This window comes from Manis pentadactyla, chromosome 2 (assembly GCF_030020395.1).
Source record: "Manis pentadactyla isolate mManPen7 chromosome 2, mManPen7.hap1, whole genome shotgun sequence".
NCBI classification, from domain to species: domain Eukaryota; kingdom Metazoa; phylum Chordata; class Mammalia; order Pholidota; family Manidae; genus Manis; species Manis pentadactyla.
This window is the reverse complement of record NC_080020.1, coordinates 203,761,900-203,785,992: the sequence shown is the minus strand read 5'-3', so window position 1 is coordinate 203,785,992 and position 24,093 is coordinate 203,761,900. Positions and strand designations below refer to the sequence as shown.

The 24,093-nt window shown below is 40.5% G+C and overlaps 1 protein-coding gene across 2 annotated transcripts in view; it reads right to left on the bottom strand.

Annotated features, from left to right (window-relative positions):
• The window catches only part of SLC8A1 (solute carrier family 8 member A1), a 317,884-nt gene that overhangs the window by 20,014 nt on the left and 273,777 nt on the right, over positions 1–24,093 (bottom strand). For both annotated transcript variants that reach the window (XM_036925565.2, XM_036925578.2), the window contains one exon: positions 10,621–10,896. In XM_036925565.2, coding sequence (XP_036781460.1) covers positions 10,621–10,896 — 276 coding nt within the window. The remainder of the gene's footprint in view (positions 1–10,620; positions 10,897–24,093) is intronic.

The window sequence follows — 24,093 nt, the reverse complement described above, 5'->3', positions numbered from 1 at the left end:
TTGGTATCATCTGTCAGAACCTTAGTTTTTGATTCTGAGTATTACTTGTCACTAATATTCCACTGTAGACAGCTCAGGTGTAGAAGTTGGAGATGAGAGGGCGTAATCCATATGCTCAAGATAAGAATGCTTGATAGAGCAGAAGTTATTGTTGTCAGGTTCTTCTATGTGGTTTGCCCCTTTCCTCCTAAATTTGAGACTCTGGAAGCACAGATAAAAAGGCAAGTGGAACTTGGAACCATTTCTAATGCAGCCTCGCATTGAGTGCTGACGCCCTGTGAGCAGTCTGAGCTGCTGTCCTCTAGTTTGACAAGTGGGTTAGTGAGGGCTCTTGGTTTACCATATTTCAACCATCTGATGCATCATGGTACATAGAATCCTCCGGAGAAGGACATTGTCACGATCCTTTTGCACATTGGTGGTTATTGGTTGTTATGCAACTCAGGAATGAAAAGGTATAATTAGTCCTCTGCTGGGCCCATTTGTGGACCCCAGTGGGGCTCATTTTAGTTCTGAATTATACAAGTCTTGCTCATTGCCTGAACCCATGAATTTTTACAGTGATAACCTAATAAAAGCTTGCAATTTATGGAGGGTCATGTCAAAAGGACCCCTGGGCTCCAGAGCAGGGAAGGGGAGAGTAGAAAAGTTTCCTGATTGTAAATAATAGAATCAAAATAAGCAATTTTCTCCTTAGCATAAAATATAGGATTTATATGTGCTGAGCTAAACAAAAGATTATCCAATATGGTCACCAATAGATTTGGCATTTGTGGATCATGTGCCAGAAAAGGTGACTACACAATGTATTTTATGGATTTAAATCCTTTTCTGGACTGAAGCAGAATATAAACAAGGAATATACAGCTTATGCTTCATTGCTGGGAAAGGCAGGATATAAGGCCTGTGCTGAGGAGCAATGATGGCATTCCAGCCGGCTTTGTGCATAAATGCCAAGCACCATGATTTCATATCTATAATATGCACTATCCCTAACAGATACTAAAATTCTTTTATGGTCACATGTAAGATTTGTCTTTTAAACTGAGTTAGCATTTTATTTTCCTTCTCTTCTAAAAATATCTATGTGTCTTAAATTCATTTTGTTGCTCATGTGGTTCCCATGATATTGCAATCAAGTTAGGCATTGTGATAGCCCACATTTTATTTTCTTTTGAATTTAGTAACAGTGTAGCATTCTTAGTGCAAGGAGAGGTTCAATAGGCTTTCATCTCTACTGTCTTCCTAATTGTTTCCATGGATTTGTATTGATTCAGGGTCCAAAAACCAGCATCTATAGTATGACACTCTGGAACCAGGGAAGAGAGTAAGCTGAACTTAACAAGAGTTGCCTCCTTAGCACTGTGTTATGATTAACTGACTAAATTGGCCAAGGACACTCAGCATTTGTATATCATTAAACATAGGGTATTACCCCAACATTCACAGAGCTAATTCTAAGTACCACTGTGTAATATTTTTCCCCAACAATTCCTAATATATAAGCTAAAGGAGGAGGGTAGTGGGATTGTTTTAAAAGGTGGACAAATCCATATATGCACAAAGTAGCAAGGGTCAAATTTATTTCCTTTGTGTAGTTTGAAAATGTCTACAGAGATTTTGTGATGAATAAAATAAAAATAATTTAACAGTCTTACACACCTGATGGCAAATCCCTCATTATACATATACTAAATATGATGTAGCTAATCCATGACATTTTTATATGAAAATTGGTCCTCATGAGATGCTGAGAAGAGGCAAATCTGTAGAGTCAGAAAGTACATCAGTGGTTGCCTATGGCTGGAGGTTAGAAGTGGCCAATGGGGATCTTTCTGGGGTAAGGAAATGTTCAAACACAAAATTAAGGTAATGGTCACAGGACATAGTAAATTTATTTTTAAAAATCACTTAATTGTATACTTCAAATGGCTGAATTTTCTGGATGTAAATTATGCCTCGAAAAAGTTGTTACAAAATAGAGGCTGAGTCCTTGAATTTGAAAGAAAAACAACAAAACAAAACAGTCCTTGAAGTTTTTCATTTTCAATCCCTTATTTTCAAATGTGAAAAGGGGGAAATGAAAGTTATCACCTGCCTATTATTTACAAGTCACTCATCAGAGACTCACACTTCATAATCCCCATGGAGCCTTGTGCTGTCACTGGACTTGATGCTCACTCCCTTTGGGATATACTTTGAGACTGAAGAGGAGAGGAAACTTCCATTCATTCACATCACACATTCATAACACCAGCTCTCTAGACACAAAACATGTGCACACACTTGAACAGCCTGATGTTTCTGCCAAGTGTCTTCGTTTTGGCTGACCGGGAGTATGTAAGAAGGCCCAGAGAGGACTAGGAAGAAATATTTTTATATTCTCCTTTGTCACACTGTGATTTTTGTGGGATTGGGGCTCTGATCCAAAGACTGAAGAGCTTCAGAGTGGGCACAACACATGCATTCTCAGCTCCCCAGACCACCTCCTGATGGATGACATCACTGTTATCATCCTGGTCTGCTTCCAACCTTGTGCTCAATGCCAGGTGCCCATCCAGTACTGCCCTTTGAGGATTATAACTGTCCAAACCAAAAAACTTAAAAGTATGGCATATACTCTTCTTTTGAGCAAAAAGAATAGAGGGTGCAAATAGTTTTGAAATGTATCTTTCCCAGCCTTTTACAAGATGCTTTGGCCCTGCTGAACGCAGTGTGTTCCCCAGCGCTTTTTAGTTTGGGATAACAGGCAGTCCCTGGACCATTTATGGAGCACATTTTGTGAATCTGGTATCTAGCCTTGGTTTCACTCTGTCCTTATGAATCTTTGTAAGCTTCCTTCACTTCTAACAACACCACCTATTCGTTGGGAAGTGTGCTGGCAAGTACAGAGCTTTTTGCCTCCAGACAGCTCCTCACCGGCCAGAGGCGAAGATAAGGTCCCGTGGAAAACCATTTGAGTGATTAGGGGCGTGCAGCGCTGCTCCTCTTGCCAGGTGCCTGGGTGGCTTTGCCTCTTGGCCTCTTCGGATTGGAGGGCCCATTTTCGGCAGTCCTGACCTTTGTTGGTGGCAAGGAAACTGCTTAGTAGAGTATCTAGAAACGGAATACACCTGCCCTTTACGGTTCTCCTGGGGGAACTGACATACGTTGGCTCAGAGTAAAGTAACTCTGTTTTCATCCCCATTTAAGCTGAAGTGAAATGCTAACCATCCAATTAAATATGTATACACACTGTAGCTATGGCACTTCCTCTTCAACTGGAGGCTGAGTGGAAATGCCAGTGTTCAGAGGGTAAAGCACATAGTGAGTCAGTGAGGTTGCAGGAAACAGGAACACAGTGGGGGATGTGTCCACCTCACCAGAATTCCAAACACAGGACAGCGATGAAGATAGGTGGAGAATTTACTTGGTTTTCTGGTTTTCAGTTGCTGTGATATGGCTGACTTTATAAAGCCTACCCCAGGAGGCCTAAAATCATTTATCAGTACATTGAAGTAGAAAGAAAAAAATCTAACATTTCTTTGAGAGTCAACTATATGCGAGGCCCTGCACTAGGTACATTATAAAGGTGCCTTCATTCAATGCTCACTACAACTCTGAGAGATTTTCGTGCTCCTGTTGTTCAGGTTGGGGATCTAAGGCTGAGATTAAGCAGTTTGTCTCCAGGGGTGTCAGACACCTAGTATGTGGGGTTGGTGGGCTTGAATTCAGGTCTGCCTGACTCTAAGCTCATGCTCTTTCCTACCCCCATGGTAGATATTCACTAACACTGCACTATGAGAAAATTTTGCATAATTTTTCTGACACTGAGACTGTTAACCAGTTGATCTATCTGTGAGCCCAGCAATGAGAACACCAAATCTAACTGAAGTAGGATTGGGGGAGAGGAAATGATTGAGCCAAATTTGATTCCTTCTGTTCTCCAAGGCAGATGAGATGACTGTAGGAATTCAGAACAGCTGGGTTCCATTTCCCGAGAAGAGTGTGTGTTTTGGGTGGGGGGCTGCTGTATTCCCTTTTGACCCCATTGTTGTTAAGCGGGGGACTGAATGTGTATACTGGCAAATGCCTTGGACAGTAACCTCTAGTCCTTCTCCCAGGCTCCTACTTCTGCTCAGACCCTAGAAGATTAGAACTTGATTTCTAAAGTTGCCAGTAAGTCTTTGCAGAACATGACTTCTAAATCCAAGATGGAACGATAGTTAAGTACCAAATAATAAGAAAGAGAAATAAGGTCAAATCCACAATTTACCTTTGATAAAAACTTTGGACTAAATAAGTGCAAATCATTTATTCTCTGTGAGCCTTAAATAACTCATTGTAACTGAGGCTACTGGTGCTCACTCTCCTGTATGCTATGAAGTGGCTTTCGGACAGGGCTACCACCATGTACAACCATATGGGGATGTGGTATCCCGTACATCTCCAGGGGTGTTCTTTAGATTATGATGACCCCTTGAGCTTGCAGTATACAACCTGCACAACCATCAGGTAACTTAGGATACACTGAGAAATAAAGCAGCAGGAAAAAATAATGTACTTGCAACTTAAGTATACTATAGAATAGCTCATATCTCAGTTTTCAGAGCTATTAGAAGTCTGAAAATCAAAATCTGAAAAATGTTAACCATCAGTAGCTAATAACATTTTGTTGTTACAAAAACACATAATACAGTGTTTTCTAGCACAGTGCCAAAGAGATAGAAACACCTAATTTGCAGGAGAAGAGCCTAAGGGACAAAAAAATAAACCTTGGGAGGAGGCAAAAAACACTTTCCCTCACTTAATCATATAAGCTACATAAGATAATAGATAATATATATTAAGTATTTATGCCTCGCACACAGTGAAACTATGTGATATGTTTAAAAAATTCCTTCTCAGCTCATAAAACTTTCCCCAGTCTCATTTCCTGATGGTTTCTATCCCTTTTGACATTTTGAGAGTTGATGTCAGTGCAAATAATGGTAATTATTTTCTGCATTCTAAACCAATTTCCATTTGACAAAGTGCTGTGAGATCCATATCACTTAATCCCTTCATCAACTCTGTTTAAACTGTCACGTATTATTATACCTATTTTACAGGCAAGAAAACCAAGGGTGGATCAAGAAACTGATTCTGGTCATGCAATGAGTAATGGCTAGAAGTCCAGTTTCCTTAAATCATCTCTAAAGCTCTTGTCACTAACCCCTCCTTCATGCACGCTCTTTAACACTGCACTGAAAGAACATACTGAACAGCTAGTATAACGAATTTTATTTCAAATTCTTCCTATGATATTTAGAAGTCTGGAAGTGATATAATTTAAAAATGACATTTTCTCCAAAATAAGATTTAGGTTTTAAAAAAGGTTCTATGAACAAAATGGGAAAATTATGCCTAAAATTATGTGTTTCCTTTCCCTTCATGCCTTAGAATCTCTAGATTTAAATAATTCCTACTTGACAGTACTCCAAGGATATTTGAAACACTGAAATCATACAGGAAATCTGACAGTACCAGAGGCTAGGACAGCCAAGTTTTACACGGTTCTGACCCCAGGAATAAACAAACAGTAAAGGAAAGATAAAGGGGGCAGTAGGCTAGGTTTAGGCACGAGCCAGATGAAGCTGAAGAAAGACTAAGGCAGGGCTTAGGTAAAAATATTCCCAACTCAATGTCTCTGTAATTAAGGAAGAGTGCTTACTTGTATTTGATACCAGTACAAGCAGGAGATGAAAGGAAAACCCCTCTTTGGAATGTGGTATAGAGGCTGGATTATCTTGACCCAATATTACCCAAGTTTTACCCAAGTAAATAATTATAAGCTAAAAGGATGTGTGATACAGGTAGTCCCTCGTACAGGAAAGGCTGGGTTCCAAATGTTCCCTCTATTACATTTTTTTCTCTTGAATTTTGAGCCTGTTTTCATAGAAACAATGTAATGTAACATAGTTATGGACCCAGGTCAGGCTACTGCAAAACACCTATTTAGCCCTCCATAAAGTATACCTAAAGTTTTAAAAGTACTGGCCTGAGTTCTGGGTCTTGGAAGCAGGGATGACAGCAGGGAGAAGAATGTAGAAGAGACAAAAATATCTTGTTCCTCATCACAATTTGCACTACAGCCGAAATTATGAAAGGGAAAAATGTTTCTGTTCTGCAACTCTTAGTACTCTTGTTACCTTTGCCCCTTCTTACTACAATAACCTACCCAGTTATGCCCATTCCTTAAGAATAAGCCACACTATAAGAACATCTATTGTTATCTCTCTCAATCATAAGTAATTCTTAGCTGTCTCTAGAAGGTGTTAGGAAGAAAGCCATCTGATTGAAACGAGTAAATGACTGGTTTGTATATTCATTTATATACAAAACACATGCACACATACAGCTGCATTACTTAAATGTAGCTAAGCATTATTTTAAGAGCAAGAATATAACAGAAAACTGGCAAGATTTCTGCTCTCATGAAGCTTACATTTCAGTGTGGAGAGTTAGAGGACAGCATTAAAAAATATACCAAAAAATCCAGAAAGTAATACTCTACAGTAAACTGAGTGATATAACACAGAAGAACCACTTGCCATTGTGTGGTTAGGAAAGGTCTGTTTGAAGAAGTGACCTTTACAATGAGATACACTTGGAGACAAAGAGCTAGTCTTGTGTAAATAAAGGGGAAGAGCATTTTGACAGCTAGTGCAACCTCGAGAAAGGAACAAATTTGGTGCTTGGTGGACAGTAAAAAGGTCAGTGAGGCTGAAGAACCATGGACAAAGAGAAAAGCTGAATGGAATGATAGGGGCCAAATCACAAACATCTTTGTAAGCCAGATTGATGCTTTTCAAGTTTATTGTAAGTGAAACAGAAGTTGTTGGAAGATTGTAAGCAGAAGTGTGGTCTGATTTACATCTTAAAATGATCTCTCTGGCAGAAGCGTGGAAACAGGAGCTACTACAGGGATCAGAGTGAGAAAGAACGGCTGCCTGGACTCGGAGGATGGTGGTAGACAGCTAAGTGGGTCCAAACAAGATTTACTTTAGAGGAGAAACCTGCAAGAGTTATAAATGGATTGACTGTGGGGATGAGGGAAAAGGAATCAAGGACACCTGGGTAGAAGATGACACTGTTTTCCTGAGAAAGGCATGATCTGGAAAGAATAGGTTTGGTTGAAGGATAAGACAGTTAAGCAGTGGAAATCAACAGTTCTATTTTGGATGTGGTAATTTTGAGCTGCAAATTACACATCCAACCTCGATACAGGGAAGGCAGTTGGTGTATCAAGAGCTCGGGAATGTCGAGGCTGGAGATATAGGCATGTTGATGGCATTTAAGCCATGGAAACTATGTATTGGCTCAGGGAGTGAACATACACAGAGGAGAGGAGGGCAAGAGACAAGCTCTGGCTCACTCCAACATTTAGGTGTGGAACAAGATGTTCAGGAAGCCCCTTCATCTCCAGATAGGTAGCTTTGCAAAAGAGTGATTCAGGAAAAGATGGCCCTTCCTCTACTAGCATGTGTGAGTCTTTGAGCTCTTGTAGGCATACCCGAAGTTGAGGGGGAGTGAAAACCCCCGGAGTCCTTCTCTGCCAGTCAGTTATAATGAGCATTTGATACCAGTGGTGTGAGGAGGAAGCTCTTTCTCACCCGGAGAGTCATAAGCTATCTTTCCCATAGATTTTGAACTATATGGCAAAAAGTATTTTAAGTGAGATAGACATATTTAATCCTGCCTTGAAGCAGGGGAATGTTTTCAGTGACACTGGGGCCATCACAAGATAACAATCTAAGTCACACCTAGGAGAGGCAGCAGTTTATCATCTACTAGCCAGGAGCCCTTCTACTAGGAAAAGGGCCAAGGCATCAGCCTAGCAAAAAAGCTGAGTCCCAGGACCAGTGCCGATTAATGGTAGGCAATATGAGAAGAGAATTAGTCTTCTGCCTGTGGCAACTGGGCTTTGTCATCTGCGACAACAGCATCAATTTTTCTTGAGGACTCAGCTGTAACAGAGCACTGCATTGAAACATCAGGATTGAAGAATAAAGTCAGAAATATTTACTGCATGTCAACTGTATTCAATACTAGAAAAAAATAATAAAGCCAGAAATAGTATGTTTGTTCAGCATCTTGTTCAATTTGTACAGCTTTTTATTGGGGAGAAAATGTCTATTTATATAGACATGATTATCTGAGATTGCCTGTGACTATATTGTTTAGGGAGCATGCTTCACAGTTAATATAGCAGCAAATTATAGGAATTTTCCCACTAACAGTAAATAAATTTGTTTTCCGATGGGAAGAATTGATGGCAGTTTAGGGAACCTGTAGACAGCTCAGGGTTCCATCGTATTCTCCCCAGCAGGCTTTCTTACCTCTTGATGCTTCTACCCGGGTTCTGAGATGGCTTTTAGTGGCAAAACAAATCACACCGTTAAACATTAAGGTTTACTGTAATGTATGTTTCAAGTCTCAGAAAAAATTTTTAATCATATGGCTGCCACACTTTTCAAGAGTTTATTAATGCAAAAGATGCACAGAGCCACCTTGGAAGACTGGGATATAGAAAAAGGAGCCAGTTTTGACTTATTGAGATGAGAGTTGGGAGATTAAAAATTTTTCTTAGGAACAAGGATTTGATGGAGGAAAATTGTTTCTACGCTTTTGAAAGCAAGAGATGCATTTGGTAGGACCAACTGCTCATTTTCCAGGAGGGAGGCTGATTTTGAGTAACTGCCATGAGAGACATAATTTTGCCATCATTCCTCTGATTTGCACATATTCTGCTCTAGAGTTAAACCCGGGGCCAACAGTGCGTGCCAGCTTGGGCACCATTTGATACAGTGATTTATGCCTTAACGTAAAGTAGACCCCAAAACATATAATATATCCTATACTAACCTCAGAGCAAGGGGTAACCATGATGCTTAGTGCCTTTGGCTGTGTACATTTTCTCTGAACAAGGTAACTTAAAATATGAATATTTTAAGTTTTTCCTCCTGCTTGCTAACTTTCTAGACATTTTTAGAAAAAAAATCAACATAAGGACTATTGGGAAACTGCTGGGACATAGCTGAGGTGGCGAGGAGCCTGCTCTGCTCCGAGGGTCGGCAGTCGGCTGGCAGCCTGCGTGGCCCTGCTCGCCGAGGCGGGAGTGAGAAGTGCTCCCTCAGTCCCTGGGCTCCTCCGTTAACTCACTTGGACGCCAAAACCACACCAGTCCTTTTGATGAGGACTGCCAAATGGTCCATGAGTTGTGGAACACCATGTGCACTGGTGGACCAGTTTCAATCTGGTGTCCAGATTCGACATAAATAATAATCACAAAGCTGCTGTTTTATCCAATTTCTTCTTTGTCCCAGATGCCTTACCGGATGCATAATTTGTAGGGGTTTTCTCTAGTCCTTACCACAAGGTAAGTGTGGTTGTCCTTCTTTAACAAATAAACAGGCTCAGAGAGGTTAGGTAACATATCTACTGTCACTGGAATGATAAATATCTGAGTGGAGAAGAGCAACTAGTGAATTCCAGTGAAGAGATACATATGATTTAAACTGCACTTGCTTTTAGACTCAAAACTAAAAGTCAGGGTTGCAAATTATGGCGAGTGTTCAAAGAAATCACACTGTTTATACCAAAGCTATGGCAGATGTGGAAAGTGAGGGGCTCTGTCACAGCAGGGCTGTACTTCCCCTCCAGCCCTGCCTTTCCCCAGGCCCGCTGTAACACTCGGCATTGACCTGCTGCTCAGTGGAGCATGCGGATCTTCCTGCTCAAAGTTCAGGCTCTGTACCTGTCCAGATGCCACCTAGTGCCAGGGAGTAGCCTAGTACTTCAGTTACAATGAGCTCCGATGTGAACCAGGGTCACCTGTGAGTTTAAAACACATTTTTGGGTTCTTCCTCTAGATCTTCTGATTCCATAGGTTTTTGGTGGATCACAGGCATTTGCATTTTTTTTAAACAAGCACCCAGGTAATTCTGGTGCCCACCAAATCTTGAAAATTATTGCTGTTAGCATCATGTTTGGGAGAATAAAGTGTTATTCAGGAGTCTGAGCAAACACAAGGAGCTACATTTGTAGGTTGGAAGAAAAATTCAGTTTATAAGGAATGCATGAAGGGACGTCCATGAAATGAGCACCAAATCTTGCTTTGGTCTGGATTACCTTCTCCCTGTCCTGATCAATGTCTACTCTTTTATCGTATCGTACTGAAGACCTGTCGTATCAGGTCTTCAGTAAGTATTTATCTCAGTTACCCAACAAATACAGAGTTTCACAAATTATCCAAACTTTTTACTAAATATATAAAAGAGAAATTTTGGTCTTGAAAGTGATTCTGTAATTTTGTTTTGGTTTGCATTTCTAGAAGTGCTAATTGTAATGAGAAGCAGATCTATCAATCTATCCATAAACCCATCTGTTCTCTCCCATGTTCTGGGAATGCTTTCCTGTCATCATGCCTTCTAACCTTGAGCTATGACAATGTTCTGGAAGTGACATTTTTATATTTCTGGGCTCTAGTCTTTCATAGGCCCAGTTTGTTATCACAGTCCTTGAAACTGTAGGTAAGAAAAGGTCAAGAAAACAAGTGGTCTTCTGCTTCTGGGGGAAATATATGAATGTATTCTCTACCTGGTACTGAAGTTCCAAGCGCGACAAACACCACCGCCGTCACGGAATCTTTCAGGCCAATGGTGCAGCCAAAGTGGGAAGCAAGGTCTCCAATGAAAGCTGTCAGTATGCCGATCATGAGGATGGAGACAATGAAACATGCCCAGCCATTCCAGTATTCTGTAGGGGGGACGAAGGCGAAGAGGACCTTCCAGAACACCGTCAGAAAGTGCATTACATAATCAAAACATGAGGGCAGCTTCTCCTCTCCACATTCGTCGTCGTCATCATCTTCCCCTAGACAGAAAGGAATGAAGCGCACTTCGTCACCACCTGTGCTGTGAGGGTCTTCCTCTCTCCAACTACCTCTTTCCCCAGCCTGTCATCCCTTCCCTCTGAGTGACCAGGAGACCTTCAGAAGTGGGTGAAGCTGAGGGTTTTCCAAGAGTCAATCATAATTAAAGAATTAGTCATTCACCTACTGATCTGCCCCCTCATGTGCCTCACGGATCAATAGAAAAAACTTAAACCCACACCCAGCTCTGGTTACATGCAATCAATACCCCCTTTCTACTCCCTTCACCTCCAGTGAGATTTGTCATAGAAATAAAAGGGGTTTCTTACAAAAAGCCGAAAAGCCCGGTGCCAGGGGATATTGAATGGTAACTCTTCTGAAAGTGGTAAGAAAACATATTCATGTGCTTTGTGCTATTTCAGAAAGAACTTCTCTTTGCAGATTTTCAGTGCCCTATCCCCCTGAAATCCTTGTTGCTTTCTTTTGTCCAACGAATGCAGCTGGCAGCAGGTGAGGCTGTCAAACTTTCCAGCTGACTGCATGACCTGAGACTGCCAGCTTGGAGCAAGTGTGTGCATCCTTTGTGAGACATTTCTTGGTGAGGCCATCTGGTACAGATCATAATTGGGAAAACCCTCTTAAAGCATAGGCTCTGAGGGAAGAGCACCTCTCACAAAACATGAAAAGAGGAATGTCTGACTTGTCCCTTGTCACCTCCATGAAGAGAGAAGAAGCAATGGCTGGCTCTTCAGTGAGCACATGGTCAGAATTATTATGCAAACAAACTTTAGGGACCTGTGGAGAAAGCAGCCTCCCCTTTGAGGCTTTGGCAGGTCTCCAATAATCAGTTTTGAGGAAGCCCCAGCAAAAGCATGGAATCACCTTAGGGGACTAACAAGGTAGGGTACGTGAGTCAGGTCAGCTGAATGAAAAGTATGTGACTCACGAGAGTGAAATGCATTGTTGACCATGTTAAAGTAATTAAACAAGGAGGCCATTAGACTGGCTCTAGTGCCTTGATAACTTACCCAAGCAAGCCAACACCTCTGCCATAGTCAAGTCCAGTAAATACACTTTTCTGAGAAAATGAAATTTAAGAACCATCTATTATGAAAGTCACCTAGGCTTTGCCAAATAAGGTAACCACTTAAGCTGTAGCCAATCAAATTCTCTCCTTGCTTGCCTCCGCCTCTTCTCTTCTGAAAGCCTTTCCCCTAGCTCCTGTTGGTGGAGCACTCTAAATCTCTATTGGTTTGGCTCTGCCTGAACTGAACCATGTTTCCTCAAATAAACTATTGAAAATTTTAATGTATGTCAATTTGTCTTTTAAAAACCATTCCTAAGGGCTCATGCTTTACGGTTATTACATATTTCTAACATCACACTTGCCTGAAAGCAGAAGATGCTTTAAATAAAAGCATTTTATGGGCTGAATCATGTCTCCCAGTAGTTCATATGTGGAGGTCCTTACCCCCATGCATCAGAATGTGACTATATTTGGAAACAGCGCTTTAAAATAGCTGATTAAGTTAAAATGAGGCTATGAACGTTGGGCTGTAATCCAGTCTGACTGGTGACCTTAGAAGAAGAGGAAATTGGGACACACAGAGAGACACCGGGGATGCGTGCTCACAGAGGAACGACCATGTGAACACACAGTGGGAAGGCAGCCCTTCTCCCACATCAAGGACAAGAGACCTCAGGAGAAACCAACCCGCCAACATCTTAATCTTGGACTTTCATCTTCCAGAACTATGAGAAAATACATTTCTATTTGTTGAAGCTGCCCAGGCTGAGGTATTTTGTTACAGCAGCCCTAGCAATAATGCAGCCCCTTCAGAAGCCTCCTGTCATGTCATTGATATGCTCAGTGTTTGCATTACCCACTCCTTGTTTCCTTTTCCATTTATTTTTCTTCTTTCCATTTTCTTCACATTGCTTATTTACCCTATGCTTGAGTTTCAAGTAGAACTCGTATGAAAGCTGCATTTGTCAGAGCTTATTTGAGGGAGGGAGGATGAAGAGAACCATGTTAATTCTCTACCTCTTCTCCTCCCCCATCCCCATTCCAAAGTGGGGGGTTGTGCATATACCAGGAAAGCTTGGAAAAAGCACTAGGCTTTCTAGTTATACATATTTTGTATCTGATTCTTTAAAATTTCTGTATTTGTATGCATTTTATAATCTCATGTAGTATATGATTCAAGCATCTTGGAAAACCCTGAATTTTAATCATTCATAGAAACACAGATTATTCTGCCTCTAATGCTACACAATGAGTTAATTTTGGGTGTCTAAATCTCATAAAGATGAACAAGAAAACAAATAGTGAAGGTTCTCAGAAGAAATGACACTTATAAATTGAGATTAGATACTATATTTGTCCTCAAGATGGAAATAATAGCATCTTTCCCATGAGGGATGTGCAGGGGAATAATTAGATCATCTCTGCAAAGTGTTTGAGGATATTTCAAGATAATGATTATCAAGGTAGTTATCATTATTTTCCTCCACTTAGGATTGTTGCTGTGTTCCCCTGTCATTCTTTAATTGCTTAAGCTACATGCTTGCCCTAAGGTTACATCTCCAATTTATAGAAACAAAATCTTATCTTGCCCTCTGGAGTTAACTTCATGATCTGTAAATGTTCAATGAAAAATAAGTGTGTATGTGTGAGAGGGATGTACACACAGAGATATTTCCTTCTGTAGGCTTCCAGCATTATAAGGAATCTGAAATATTTTAACTCTTAATTCTGGAATGGGAGGCCCATCTGTTTTATGGCATTTGAAAGTAGAAGTGGCCTCCCATCCTTTTTCCTAAGATCTCACTGCTCTTTACAAATTTTAATCTCCAATGCAAATGTCATTTAAATATTAAAAATGACCACTGACTGCCATGCATGCTGCACAATTACACTGTCTTGGAGAAGGACAAAGAAATATGTTCATCCATCACCATCTGGACTGTGCTCAAGTCTGTTCCTTGCAAAGAGCAGTGGAGCATTTAAAAAAAAATAACACCTGGGAGCATCTTTTATGTGATGGCACAGATGATAGTAATCTGCCAGTTCTGTATGTTTGCCAGCTCAGGGTTACTGGAGGTTGTGTAATTCTTCTGCATCCCCTCTTTGTGTTAGTAAAGAAATAGGCAGTTTGGTGGGTTTCCTTTTATAGGATCCCAAGCAAAGGATCCTCTTATCTCAGGATCCTTCTTTTCAGCTTTATGGATGCCACTAATGGAAAAGTAATAAACTGCATTTGATTAATCCTACCCATGCCCTTTTAAATGGTTTCCTTGATACATGTTGGACTTCCTAAATATACCTTAAAAAAAAGCCAAATCACTCAAAGCATAGATAGAGGATACAGCATCACGACAACTATTCATATAACAGTATTTGTGCTGACCCTTCTTAGGAGCGCGAGAACAAGGGTGTCATCAGCACGACTGATCGTGAAAGGGACCCCCCAGGGCTTGGCACCTGCAGATAGCAAGTCATCTCAAGTAAACCTGCTGCTGGTTTCTTTCCCTCCAGAGGTACTCAGGGTTTGGCTTTAGGGAGAGTGTTAAGAACCAGAAAAAGAGGTTGCTGGGGTGTAGTGGACGCTTGGGTCAGAAGACTTGAGTCAATTTCTAGTTCTCATAGCTTATTTTGGGGTGATACATGGCCTTCCTGAGCCTCAGTTTCTCACCTAACTCACATCACAGAGCTGTGGTGAGGACCAGAAGAGGAAACGCTGAGTCTTTTATGACACTGCAAATCCTTCTCCAGGCGGATGTGCCATATTCCATCATTGTACTTGTCAGAAGGAAGGCAGTAAATCAATATGACCTGAATATCCTGATTTCATGGAATCTATATTGTTTGAACAAGCTGTTCTCACTATAACTTTTCCTAGATGCCTGATTTTAAGAAAAGAAAGGAATAAAGGAATGAAGGGAAAGACCGTGATGGGGTGTCTGTTAAGTGACAGGCACTGAACCAAACTTTTTCACATACTTGATCTTATTTAATCCTTAACAATAACACTGCAGGGCAGGCATTATTAATCCCATTGTACGTATGAAGAATCTGCAGTTCATAGAATTTAAGTGACTTTCTAAAATGATATGTTGGTAACTGAGTGAATTAGGCTTTGATCTAACAGCCAAGGGAACATTTAACTGCATGTGACATCTTCTTGAAATAAGTTGAGAAGTATGGCACCTATCACATATTGAATCACATATTCACATCAAAGTGAATCTGAGCATACTTCTAATGCCTAGTGCTATATAACCACAATTTGTCTTTTTTTTTTTTGCAACGTGAAAATGCACCATCATTTACAATGTTTGTATTCTAATTTATTTTCTAGATATGGTTTATTTTCCAGATATGATACATTTTTGGCAGACTCAGCAATATGCTCTTTTTCAAGCCCCTGGGGACCAACTAAACACAGGAGACAAGACAATAAAGGGAGGGCATCATGATTGTGACCACTTTGGAATCTCTAGACATGGCGAGTTCTTATTTCCATTTCCAGTCATCAAAGGTCAAACATCTATTTCTGAATCAAACACTCTGGTTTGCATCTGGCCCTTCTCTCTAGAGTTTGGGAAACTGGCCTCTGTTATCACATGTCTGTGAAGGAAAGCAGTTTGGTGAATGTATGGTGCTGCTAATCTGATCTGTGAAAGTGTCTTTCAATTCCTTTTAGGTATTCATTTCTCTATGATTAATCCATTTGTATTTGCAAGAGTATCCTCCAACTACAGGAATGCAGAGAATGATCAGAATGCTTTCCAGGAACATGCCAGGATGGATATAGGATGACATCTGTGGCCAACCACACTGCCATCCATGTGACCTTCTGAACCCAACAACTCTTACTCAGCAGCCACACATAATTTAGAAATCAGTGACTGTGTGGTTAGCCCACTATGATGGTGTTCCATATTCTACGTAAAATTTCTTTCTGAAATTTATTCCTTTTTTCCAAGTGGTGGTGATTTGATTTTGTGCCTCTTAACTTCCTGAGCACAAAGTTCCATTGCCTTCAAACAAATTAATGAGCTCACTTGATTGAATGGACTTTCTCCTCCACAGCCATCACTTTTTTTCCCACCTGCTATACCATGATTACAAGTCAAGTTCTCTTCTGTTGTATGTTCCCATTTCTCTTTGCTTTCAAAGTTTCTGACAGAATCATAAAATGTTTATGATGAAAGAAACCTTAGCAATCAGCAAATTTACCACTTCTCATTTTAAGAGAAAAAACTGAACTGTGATTAAGTTGATGGAGTTTTGTTCTCTGGCTTTCTTGAATCTCTCTTCTCTTTCCCTCCTTCTCTCTCTCCTTCCCTTGTTGTCTTTGTGTGTGTGTTTGAGACATAAAGGGTTGAGTTAAACCCAGTAGCTTTTACTTTCTTCACTCATCTAAAAACTTCTCTCCATTTCCCCTTTTATGTGCTGCATCTTATTTCTAGTGAGAAAACATTTATTCATCCCTTCCGCTCTCAACAGTTTCTATATGCCACTAAATTCAGTAGCCCTAAGAGTCATTGACAAACAATAATTTATTTCTTGTTGTGGATTTTGGAAAAGGGTTATAAACATTCCTATAACCTAATGGTTGGGAAATACTTATATATTCTCTGATAAAAAGTAGATGTCAGTACATTTTCTTTCAAGTAATTTTCTTGCAATTAAGATAATTCCTTATCAAGAGAGATCTCAAAACATAATTTACTCAAATTTCTAGATTTGTGAGTTGCCAAGCACAGAGAAAAAAACACAAGCATTTGCTTCTAACAATGAAACAAGTAGGTATGAGAAAATACATGGGAGGGTTTCAGAGCTTGCCAAGGTCGACTCTCTGTTGAACCTGAATTTCATTAAAAATCTCTCAACCAAGTGGTCTGCTGTGCCACACTTGACGGTCTCAGCTATTAGTTCATGTTCTCACAATCCAAGTTTTAGTGCTCTCTGCCCTGGCTGTTTGGTTGATGTCCCATCCCTTAGGCCTTATGGAAGAAGTCCAGGCTTGCTTCACATGCTGTATCTTCAGGCATTTGAAGCTGGCTGCTCTCATATCACCCTCAGTTCTTACCCTGCATTCCTTTGTCAGTTGGCCATGCTCTTCTGGGTACTCACTTAGTCAGATCCTCTTTCTTAAAATATGGTGCTTGGAGTTGAATGTAACTCTAAGAGGACTTACGTCACCTGCACTGGGGAAGGACTATCACTGGGTTCCTTCTGGACACATTTACTTTCATTAAGGTACACATTGGGTGTTTGGTAGCTATTACACAGTTATACATAGAGCTGACTTATACCTAGACATCAACCACTCACCCTTTCAATGCCATTTCTAGGTCAAATCTTCTACTTTCTGCATGATATAACTGACTTTTGTGGGACACAGCTCTACAATCTTTTATCTATCCTTATTAGGCTCTTTAAATGATTACTTATTGTCTTTTCAATCCATATAAAACTTTGTCATTAGAATACCTGTACCTTGATGTCATGCCAGCTCCAAGAACTTCCTTTCTTGAAGCTTTCTTCAAAATGTATATGGATTGTAAAAAAAGTCCTTCAGAATGGTTAGTTGACTTTGGGGAAATGTGAGCCCTGCTCTTGGTCTCTAGTTTGACTTATCTAGTCCCATACGAACAAAGGCCTGAGGGTAAGGCTGGTGGTATACTGAGAGGTTCTCATTCTCTGGCTAGTGGGGACCCAGTTACTGAGGAGATTCAGTGCCTAGAATCTCCTGTGCCTGGGCACCCACTTCAGGAGTCTGTAGTTTATTCCCAGAGAGCTGATGATCTCTAGTTTTCATTCTTCTTCCCTGGGTAAATGCATTGGATATCAACACCACTGTGCATGAAATGAGTTAAGATTACTTAGACTTGTAACTTGGACTACTGGCCTGCTTAGAGGGAGAGGACACCTGTATAGGTTCTGTTAATCATCCCCACCCTGGAATTCAAAGCCAGAGACAGTAATGGGCCAGTCTGCCTCACAGGACCAATGCTGGTTTCATTCCATACTTGGGGATTAGGGACAAGTGATGTGTGACAGTACTGGAAGGGACCCAAGAAGGCAACTCATGCTCTATGAATAACTTTCCACCCTGTCAGGAATAAAGGAACCCCTGGGCGAAAGAACAGAATGCTTACCAGCTTAGGCCATTAGAGACCTTGTTAGGATGGCTAACACAGCAAAAGAAATTTCTCATGTGTCAGAAATAGTTCTCAGCAAATGTAGCCACTGTCAAAATGGAAAACAGATCCACTAAGGAGTTCTGACTCCATGTAAGTGTATTAGCAAAATGAATCCATTTAAAGCTAGAAATCAACAGCTTAGCCTAGCCCTTCTCTCTCTTCTAAGAATTTCTCTATGTGAACTGAGTGTTCCTAAGGAATTGTAGGTAGACATAATTAGTCATATGTGTTTTGGCCCCAAGCTTTGTTTTTGCAGAATAACTCCATGTCAGGCTAAGAATCTTGAAATTCAGAATGTCTTCTTACCCTTTATTGATTGTAGGATTAACAGAATTCTAGACTCCTGCAGTAGGGAAGCATATTCCTATACTTTTAAGTATCTAAGAAATCTTCAAATAGGAGAGATAGTCAGCAAATGCAGATGCCTTCTGCTAGTGTAGATGGTTTGGTTACAGTAGAACACCAAGTTCTAAGTGTGGCCTGAGGGGTCTGATAATACTGTAAATATCAGCAGCTGTGTCTGAATTAGTCTCCTGGAAGATGGGAAGTTGAGCCTTGGAGGAACTGTTTGGCCAGCACAACCTCTGTAATTTTCAACAACTCATTGTTATGTCCTAAGAAAATGTTGATATTTATACAAAGGGTAGAAGTGCACCAAAGGCTGCCCCACATGCAGAGGAGCATAACGACTGCCTGGATGCTCTTAGGCTGCTGCTGTGACGAAGCCATGAGTTCAAGTTCATGTACTGACTGTTTTCTTCATGCACATGGCTAAATACATACACCCCACTTAATCTTCATCCTTCTAGCAGCCTGGTAAAGTAGGTATTATATCCATTTTAAAGATGAAACTGAAGCTCAGAGAATTTAAATGACTTGCTTATGAGATCTAAAACTCCATCACTTCACTGCAATTACTTGATCCACCATTTTCAAAGAATGTGGCACTGTTTGATGAAAAATATAATGGAGAAATAACTACCCCTCCCCTCCCCCACCGAAAGACTCCTCTGCATATGATACCATATGTAAAAGATCAAGTACTCTTTTGGAGAATGAATGAATGGATGGCTCTTCTTTCTTCTTCCTGAAGAGTCTGATTTTCCTTTCATCTTAGGGGAGATCCTCTATTAGTGGTTTATACTGGGCCTGTTGGGAGTGGGGTTCTCTTCACTTTGCTGGGCAAACATCTATCTGCATAACAAACAGGAAGGACTCTAGCTCTCCAGCAACATTCCCACCCCTGCCTCATGACCGCCTTCCTGATTTCAGGATCATTTGAAAGGATCTTTGTTCTCATCATGTGGTTTGTGAGTTGATTTGCTGGCATATTGGTGTAAGCTGAGTGTCTAAGATTCTAATCATGGCCTTGGTTTGCACAATATAAAGTGATGGCACTGATTCTGGGCACCCCTCATTTGCCTGCCTGCCCCTTTCTCTTCTCTGATGTGATTTTCAATGAGACCCCAGTAAATAGGGCCCTCCACTGACAACAAAGAGGTCTCATTGGTTTACATGTTTTTGGGAACCACACAGATTTCCATGTGCTTGTTTCTTTTCCTGAAAACTGAAGATAACCATAACTTTCTCTTTGGTACTGTTGAAAAGAAATGAATTTTTAAGAGATACCATATGCTGTGTGTCACAGAATCCGTTTGGGGTGAGAGCCCATTAGTGGAATTTGGATGGAGCCATCTCCATTCCCTCACTACTGTTGAACTGTTTTTAGAGGGTAGGCTGCTCAAGGTGAGTGAGTGTCAGTCTGCCAGTTGCTTTTTAATCCCTCATAGACATTAACCCCGAAGGGAGGTGTTGTGATGCTTTTCTTCAATACAACCATCTTCAAAATATCTCTTTGCCTCTCGTTATCAGTAAGTCTATGTATGGCCTGTTTTCCTTATTTGGTTAAGGCACAGATCAAATGTTATTAAGTCAATAGATCTGAACTCTAAAAACAGTTTAGGTCACTGTTTTGTACCACAAGCCTAGGCTGAAGTCCTGACTTGGACCAATATCGGTAGTTAAATCTTCAAAGGGAATGGAGTGATTGAAAGAGTGACTACATTTGTACCATTCATTTCTTCAGTGAATATTTATTAATTTATGTGTCAAGCACAGTTCTAGGTATTGGAAATGTGTACACATAAGAATTTCCCACAGAATTTCCATTCTGGCAAGGGGAAATAGATAGTAATCAAGTAACACAAATGAACAAACATGGTAATTTCAGATATTGATACGGGACCCGAAGACAGTGAAGTCAGGTAATGTTATAAAGAGTGACTAGTGGTTGAGAAACCCTTCGGAGGAGGTGACCTGTGAGCTGAGACCTTACTGATGAGAACATCCAGATGCTAAGGGAAAGCCTTTCATGTAGGGGAAATGGCTTGTGCGTAGCTTCAGAGGCAAGAAAAGGGCCAACACTAGAAATAAGCCTGTGACCTGCGGGCATTAAACTCTGCAAGGCTATTAAACTCTGCTATGACATGATGGGAAGAGGAGTGATCTTGGAATCAGAACCTGTGAGTCAGGGTGTGGATCCCATCTTCTGTTTCCCCATCTTGTAAATGGGTTCCTGAGTACCTACCACACAGGTTGCTGTGAGGCCTGTGTGAACACACAACAACTCTTCACCCAAGGGTAGACCAGTCACCTACTCAATGCTGCTAAATTGTTGGCCCAGAAAACTGCTAGCCTTTGCTTTGCCTAGTGCTGAGGCATCCCATCATCAAGAAGCCCAGAGGTCCTTAGGTAACACTGGGGCACAGGCATGGAACAGGGGCAAAGGTCCTGCTCCCACCAGTACCAACTCCAAATGAAAAATGAGAGCAGTGCTGTATGGTGCAGCAGGAACTCTGGATTCTTAAACAGTCTGTGTGTGACCTTGGATGAGACACTTGCCCTCTCTGGTCTTAGTTTCTTGTTTATCAAAATAAGGGGAAGTTGGCATAGCTGATCAGTAAGCTCCTTGTTAGCTATGTGCCAGGATTCTGGTTTAAGATGTTATAACAGAACTTGAGGCACAACACTGAGCCAGACATGACCAACTGCAAGGCAGGAGAGATGCAAAGGTGACTTATGTCAAAGCCTGTTGGCTCGGCTAAGTGGCGCTGGATTGCAAGAGTGAGAATGGCAAGGTCTTCCTCAAGAGAGCAGGCTGTGAACAGCAAGAATTAATGCTGTGAGTCACTTTTGTGAGGCTCCTCTCTGCCTTTGGGGGGTGTAGGTGTGTGTGTGGTCAGGGTGGTGGCTGTGTTTTCTCTCCTTTGGATTACACTGAAAGGTTTCTTCCACTGAAAACTGTATGCAGAGGTCCTGGGGATGGAAAGCGCCCCATGCCTGGTGCACTGTTTTGTAAGCAGCCCCTAAAACCATATTCACAGCGCAGCAGCCCATGTCAACCAAAGAGCTACTGGATGTGGTGATGGCACATTGTTTGCAGAGCTGAGTGGCTGCCTCTCCAGACAAAAGCTGCATTAGCGACTTGACTTCAGGCTTACAAATGAGAGCACCGAATCATTCTATAGCCCTTTAATACAGTGTTTTCCTCAAGATTTTGTAATAAGTAATTTAAGAGAAAAATAGCCTAAGAAGCCAATGTTCTTTCCAGAAATATCAGCTAAAGCGTATCTGGGGGCCAGAAAATAATTGCTTGCTTCTCCTGCCCTCTTGTACTCCCACCCCTGTACAACTGGCCTGCTTTGTTCTGAAACTGGGAATTGAAGCTACCTGATTCAACATTTTATGCTGCTACCACTGACATCTTTAACTTGATTGATAACCTACATTTGTTTCACTCACCTACCAATATGGCCCTAGGATGTCTCCCATAAATAGTTTTCTCCCTGGAACTTACTGTCATCCTCTTTCTTACTCATCATGCCCTCTGCTTTTCCACTTTCTCAGATAGAATCATGACTATCAGTTAAATAACAGTAAAATTCCACTAAGAAAATTGACAATAAGTGCCATTTTAAGTGTATGTTTGCTTATCCAATTTGCACATGTGCAAAAATCAATATATTTTATGTTTACAAGTACATGCATCTGCATCTGCATGTTCTGTGTATATGTATTATACAGGAATTACATATGTTTGAAGCTCTTTGAAACATGGCATATGTGTGTGGGAATACATATGTATATAGATTTTTTTCTCCCTAGGTCAGACACAGCAGGTAGTGGAAACAGTCTTGTAATCCAGTTACATGTTGATCAGAAACATTGATTCACAGATAAATTCATTCATTCTTTATTCCACAAATACTTATTGCCAAACACTATCCTAAGTGCTGGAGAAATAATGGTAAATAGGTCAGATTTGCTACTGTTTAGAAAAAAGTATTTTAATTTCCACTCTTCCTACTTCTAAGAGCATTTGAGCAGATTTGTATCTATTAACGGAGCAATTGATACTTTAAGATGGGACAAAAAAAATGACTGAAGAAAGCAGAAATAAAGGATGCATTTAGACACCTGAGTTGAGTGAATTTTGAACACTTGGACAAAAAAAAATTGACTAAGCTTTCTGATGGCCAAAGCACATAACATCGAATTATATAGTTACGGTTTTCCAGTCACATAGATTATAAAAATTAATTTCCTGGAAAAACAACTTATCAGGGGCTCTGATAAGTTAAAGAAGCTTTACTAATTCAAAGCAGGAAAAGCAGCTACTGAATTTAGTTATTGTATTTTAAGCATTAGATGTCTTAAATGAGCTTTGGCCGGCTCAGTGTAATTACCCAATTTGTCTAACATGTTCTAAGGCAGATATTCCATTTGATTAAAGTCAGAGCCCTAAATTTAAAATAGCAGTACAATGGAAAGCAAGTTGACATTTATTGCTGAAAATGAAGGGTCCTTTAGAGGACACTTTAATATTTCCAAGTTCCAAAGACAGAGGTCATCTATTCTAATCCCCTAATTTCACAGTTGAGGTTAGAGGACTTGTCTAGAGCTACACAACTAGTTGGTGACTCTTTGGCTATTTGAACTCAAGTCTCCAGAGAAGCCAGCGATTCCAATATATAATTTTTTCCATTAAACATTTTATTTGTCTTGTTATATGCACTGTCTATCACAAAGAATGTGGATATTTTAGCTGCATTTCAGACAAAGGAATAGGAACTAAGTGGATGACAGCAGTGTTGTTCACATATCCGGTTAGAGTTTAAAATAATTGCTATTCCTATTAATTCAAGCATGCTTATAATTCTAAGCAAGAAAAAATTACCTGAATACTTAATCACACCTAGGGAAATGGCAGGAGCTCAAAAGAAAGGAGGGACACTGATTGGGTTTTGTTTCAGAAGACCCTATGTAATTTCTAGCAGCAGATGTAAATACAACTCCAAGACCACAAAAAGAATTTGGAAGTCCCTCTGGTTTCCTTATGATGGGATTAAACTTGGACTTCCTAGTTAATGCAATGACTGATTGTATCCACATTCAGTAATAGGCATTCTTGTCTTTCTGCACCTCTGTCCAATGTTTGCATGCTCACATTTTCAAACCCTGAACTTTGTCACGTGTAAGTGAGAGTAAAATAACTCACCAATTTTGTGCCTGTGTCTTGCATTAACTCATTTGAAATCTGGCCACTTAAGGCCTGAATTAAAGTTGTAGGAGGCACACCTAATGTTGAGCTGAAAGCTGACCAGCTCTGGACTGACAAAGATGGAGTTTCGTATTCTAGCTGACCATTTGCTAGTTGTGTGACCCTAATGAAACATGTTCTATACCACTTTGGGCCTCAGAATTCTCAAATGTAAACTAAGGACAGAAAAGAAATACTTGGGGGTATATCTCTGAGGCATAAAAATAATATACATAAAGCACTGGCCATGTAGTAGACAGCCAATAAATGGTAACATTATTTAAGCAGAAAGCGAGCCACAATTCCATATGTAGGTTTTTGGTAGACTTTCATTAAGGCAGTTGTATCTACTATTTCTCATGAAACCAGCATCTTTTTCATGAAC